At 44.9% G+C, this 5099-nt stretch overlaps 1 protein-coding gene across 1 annotated transcript in view; it reads left to right on the top strand.

Moving 5' to 3' along the window:
• Window positions 1–33: 33 nt before the first annotated feature.
• LOC116391510 (rho GDP-dissociation inhibitor 2-like) overlaps window positions 34–5099 on the top strand; it is a 21458-nt gene continuing 16392 nt past the window's right edge. Inside the window, exon 1 of the mRNA XM_031862165.1 lies at window positions 34–438. Coding sequence (XP_031718025.1) covers window positions 366–438 — 73 coding nt within the window. The 5' untranslated portion in view covers window positions 34–365. The remainder of the gene's footprint in view (window positions 439–5099) is intronic.

Raw genomic sequence — 5099 nt, 5'->3', positions numbered from 1 at the left:
TCTCTCTCTCTCTCTCTCTCTCTCTCTCTCTCTCTCTCTCTCTCTCTGTAGCTCACACACATCCCCATCACATCCACACCCACACCCAAGGATACCCTCCCTGCCTCTCTGCCTCCGTCTCTCTCACGCCAGCCCTTTTCCTCTTCCACCCCTCCAACTACATTTTTTTTTTGTAAATTTCCTCCAGGGAGGAGATGCTCATCTGACCTCACCCCCCCCTCCCTTTTTTTTTCCTCCCCAAATTCAAGACCTTTGTGGATGGTCTCCTCTTTTAATCCGTCCCTGCTCTGCTACTTTGTTGCTACCTGTGGAGGTTTCCACCTCCCCCTCCCCCCGACGGGTTTTCAGCCCCGCAGTGAGGCACCATGCTGGGATTGGACGTGTGTGAGTTTGGGGGTCAGGTGCTGGAGCTGCTGTGGTTAACCATGTGCTACAAAGGTGAGGCGTTGGAGTGTGTGTAGTGAACTAGAATAACATCAGTGATAGAAGTTATTAAAGGTGTGTCAATTATCAATTTTTTTTGTGTTCATAATTTAGAAATAAGGCGTGTGTTTGTTTTAAGAGATGTTTTTCTGTGTATGTGCTTGAATGTGTGTGTGCGTGCGTGTGTGTGTGCGTGTGTGTGTGTGTGTGTGTGTGTGTGTGTGTGTGTGCCATATGTCTCTATTGTGGCGGGTGTGGACATTTTTATGTCTCACATGAAGCGCTGCCAAGACAAGCCAAAGGTGGCAGATCAATAGCTATTGATCACATCCAACGCTATCTGTGACTATCTGTAACGTGTGTGTGTGTGTTTGTTTTGTGTGTTCGTCTGTGCATGTAATTATGTTTCTGCTCACATACATGCAAAAGGGTGTGTGTGTGTGTGTGTGTGTGTGTGTGTGTGTGTCTGTGTGTGTGTGCGTGCTGATGCTTCTGTCACTATTTTTTTGCTTTTATATTTGCAACAGTATACATTCGCTGTGTGTGTGTGTGTGTGTGTGTGTTCACTACACTGCAGTAGGGCTGAGCAGTTACAGATGGTGGAACAGTCCTGGGGTTTCCCCTCACACAGGTGTGTGTGTGTTTGTGAGATGAAGAGACAAAAGGTGAAGAGGGATGCAAACAGAGAAAGTGAGTGAAGTCATCTAGAAAGAGAGACGCAGAAAGAGAGAGAGAGAAAACCACAGTGACAATTAGGAGCAAAGAAACAGAATGAAATGAGAGATCATCTTCAAGCGGAGGAGATGAAATGAGATTTAAGATCTGAGGCGGCCGTGAATAATCTGTTCTATTAAGTCTTTGAATTTCAAAGAGCTTGAATCGATCGCTCTGCTCCAGTCAGGATCCGACCGTAGATCTTCATGTCTGCGGTTTACTTACTTTAGTGTTTCAGTCCCGACTCCCTTAACTTCACCCGCCCTACATTTCATTGCTGTTTTTGTCAAATTTCTTGGAACAAAAACTGCTTCAAGAGATTACAAACCGACACGTGTTGAGTTTAAGTGAATTCTGCTTTGTCTGTGCTGTTTTTTTGTGTGACTATGACACATCGAATCCCATCAAAAACACTTGGCTGAGATCGAGTTTTGAAAAACGAGGAGGAGATTTTGATGGGAACGTGGGCGGTGACAGAGTGGAAGATAAATGGCAAGTAGGGAGCAAAATGACGACAAGGCGAGAAAAGGAGGGCGAGATAGTGAGGAGGAAAAGAAGAAGAAGAAGACAAACAAAAGGAATGAGGAGGGGAAGTTATAAGGCGAGGGGGAGGAAGATAAGTGGGAATGGTTGGAGGAGGATGAAGAGAAGAGTAGGTGGAAGATGAGAAAGGGAGGAGAGGAGGAACAGGGGTTAAACAGAAAAGAAAGGAAACAAAGGCGGTTGAGGTCGACGTGTTCTGTCAGCAAATGTTACCAGGAAAGACACTGAAGACACTGTCTGTGTGGCTTAGGAGAAAGTGGGTGAGAGAGAGAGAGTGGGTGAGAGTGGGTGAGGCCCAGAACGCTCTTCATAAGCTGTCAATCAGAACAGACCGACACAAGCAGCGAGCAGCAAGTGTTCAGACTAATTGAAATCCTTTTCTCTCCTTTTTTTCTCTCTCTCTATCTGCATTTTCTCTGTAATCCTCCCCCACTATTTTTTTACCTCCCTCTTCCTCTCTTTATTCCTCTCCCTTTGTCCTCCCTCTGTCCCTTCTTATTCTCTTTCTCCCCTATCTCCCACCTTCTATTAACACTAACCTCCACACCTTAATCCCTATTCCTCCTCCTGCCTCCTTCCTTTCCTCCTGAACGCTCATCTTTTTCCCTATTTTCTCTCCCCACCTGCTCACTATACTCTCCTCACACACACACACACACACACACACTCACACACACTCACACACATACTGTCAGCTTGTCAGTGTGTTTAAGAGACTGTATCTCCTCACGTCATCCCTCCTCCTTTTCTTTTTTTGTGCCAGCAGTAATAAATGAGGTTGTGCGGGTGAGCAGACGCATACGAGACCAATCAAGTCAGTCAATTAGACAACCTGCTGTCTCTGCAGAGCAGCTGAGGACATATTAGTGTGTGTGTGTGTGTGTGTGTGTGTGTGTGTGTGTGTGTGTGTGTGCGAGTGCGAGATTGATTAAAGGGGTGATGTGCTTTCTGTTTATAGAGACAAAGTCTTGACGTCATGTCCGGGCGAGCCTCTGTTTCACCAGCTTCTGTAACTCACTGCAACCTTTTACTTAATATATTCTTATAAGATTTGGCCGACGCCATCTTGAATTTTGCCGATATATGGCTCTAGTAGCGGTAGAGACCTGTCAATCACAATGGGGTAGCCCCGCCCTAAAGTATACCCTGCTTTATGGTCTGTTTGACTCTAAATGGACCATACTTTACAAAATGAACATCATGCTGTAGTGAAGAAGACTTGAAACTAGAGATTGAGACCATAAACTCATGTTTACAATGTTTACTGAGGTAATAAATCAAGAGAGAAGTAGAGTCATTTTCTCATAGACTTCTATGCAACCAGAGGAGTCGCCCCCTGCTGGACACTAGAGAGAATGCAAGTTTAAGACACTTCCACATTAGCTTTTCAGAACGTGAGGTTGCCGTCTGATGAGAACAGTAAAACTACAGCTTTCATGAATATTTAAAAGTCAATGCATCTGTAAAAGTTAACCAATGCTCTCTTCTTTTTTAGGGGGTGTACCAGCATAGCAATAAAATGATACAGTTCTAGATGTTTCGTCCAACACTCTTCTAAAGTAATCTTCTTAGTTGTTGATTTTTTTGATTTAGTTGTAATCTCTGCTGTCTTAAACCTTCTCTGCCTTCAGTCCTTTCTGTTCTGCTGTTATTACGGACAGGTATGAGCTAACTGTAACCCCTCGACTCATGAACGGGACTCCATGGACTTGACTCTTTTAGTTAGTTGTTTGGCCCGCAAAGCTATCGGGCTCATGGGAAATGGTGTCTAATGACAAAGCAAGATGTGTCTGTTTGTCCTCCGCATATCTCAGGAACCATTCATCCGATCAACTTCACACTTGGCGGATGTATTGCTGGCGACCCAACGATGTGCAGTGTCATATTTGGTGCGATTTGGATCAAATGTTGATACATGTTCTGTGCAGCAGCGGGGGCGGGGCTTAGTCAAGCATGTCGTCTGCAGCGTAGCTTTACAGCCCGAGGCTCATTGATCTGCAGTCTGTACAGCCAGGAGGAGAGCAGACAGACGCTCCGGAGACGGAGGTGCTAGAGTTTGCGCTGGCTGAATTTGAGTTGCTACAGCCGAATCGGCCCGCTCTCCTCACAGCGAAGTAGTCTCCCGGCGGCGGGGAGTGAGGCGGTTCTTGTCTCATTTGTGGTCTCTGATAAACAGTAAATTCATCAAACCGTGCTGTAGCTGTCAGGCTTTGGTCATACATAAGTGGGCGTGGTTTCATCTCCAGCCTCTTGCTCACTTTTTGTTTTAGCATACGCTTTAAAAGCATCAGGTCTGCAGTAAAGCAACCTGCTACAGATGCTGCAGTGTCATGGTGAGACATCCTCCGTGTGTTGATGTCACCAATAACAGCAGCTGGTATCAGCTGTTTGTCATCTCGGTGTTTCATCAGCAAGGAAACAAGCAGGAAATGAGATGTGAACGATTTGTTGGTTAACATGATGAAGTGTTATGAGTGTCTCCAGCGTTGACGGCGTGTCTGCAGCCTCGTGCAGGTGACATATTGATTCCCGTCGTGTTGCAGTGGTAAAAGGACCACGCGCTGACAGCAGCCTTAGAGATGGAGGCAAACCGTGCTCATGGCCTGCTGTAACGCTGTTATTTAGATCAATCTTCCTTTACTGCCTCTTCCTTCATTGTAAAAGACGCTATCGCTTCGCAGAGACCTGAAAGGTTTCATTTTATCTTCTGCTGTGTGTGTGTGTGTTTCTTTTTCTTGTATATTGTGTGTTTCAGCGTCCCAGAGGTCTCGTTATAATATTAGAGCAGAGCAGTGACAGCGGGCCTCATAGGACTATAAAAAACAGCAATGCTTAGGGCTCAAACACACACACACATGGTGAGAAGGAAGTGTTTTCCTGACACAGTGAACAGTTATCTGGGTTAAGGAAAGAGGAGGTGATAAGTAAAAGAGAGGAGAGCTGTTGAGGAAATAGAAGAGAGGTTTAACTTTGATTACTTAAATTCTCAATAATGCCCCATTTATGATACAGTATTAAATGAATGTCAAACACAGATTTCTTTCTTGTTTCTTTGTTGATCCAGATTCATTTTTTTTAATCTGGTAGCCTCCATCGTGTGGATGAACACCAGAATTGAACACAGTTCAATAGTTTAACAATTTGGGAAGTATGCTAGAATTAGATGAGGAGATCGATACCACTGTAATAACTGTCTGTTAAATATAAAGCTACAGCCAGCAGCCTGTTAGCTTAGCTTAGCATTAAGGCTCGAAACGGGGAAATCAGCGAGCCTGGTTGTGTCTACTAGCTACAGTAGATTTAGTCACAATCTGGATACAGACATTTGTGAAAGCCTCATGTCAACAAGGAACCAACAGAAGAACGTGCGTATGTGTGTGTGTGTGTGTGTGTGTGTGTGTGTGTGTGTGTGTGTGTGT

Source organism: Anarrhichthys ocellatus, unplaced genomic scaffold (assembly GCF_004355925.1).
Source record: "Anarrhichthys ocellatus isolate YVR2014 unplaced genomic scaffold, GSC_Weel_1.0 scaffold26, whole genome shotgun sequence".
Classification (NCBI taxonomy): Eukaryota; Metazoa; Chordata; class Actinopteri; order Perciformes; family Anarhichadidae; genus Anarrhichthys; species Anarrhichthys ocellatus.
The sequence above is the reverse complement of the archived record's forward strand: the minus strand, read 5'-3'. Positions and strand labels throughout refer to the sequence as shown.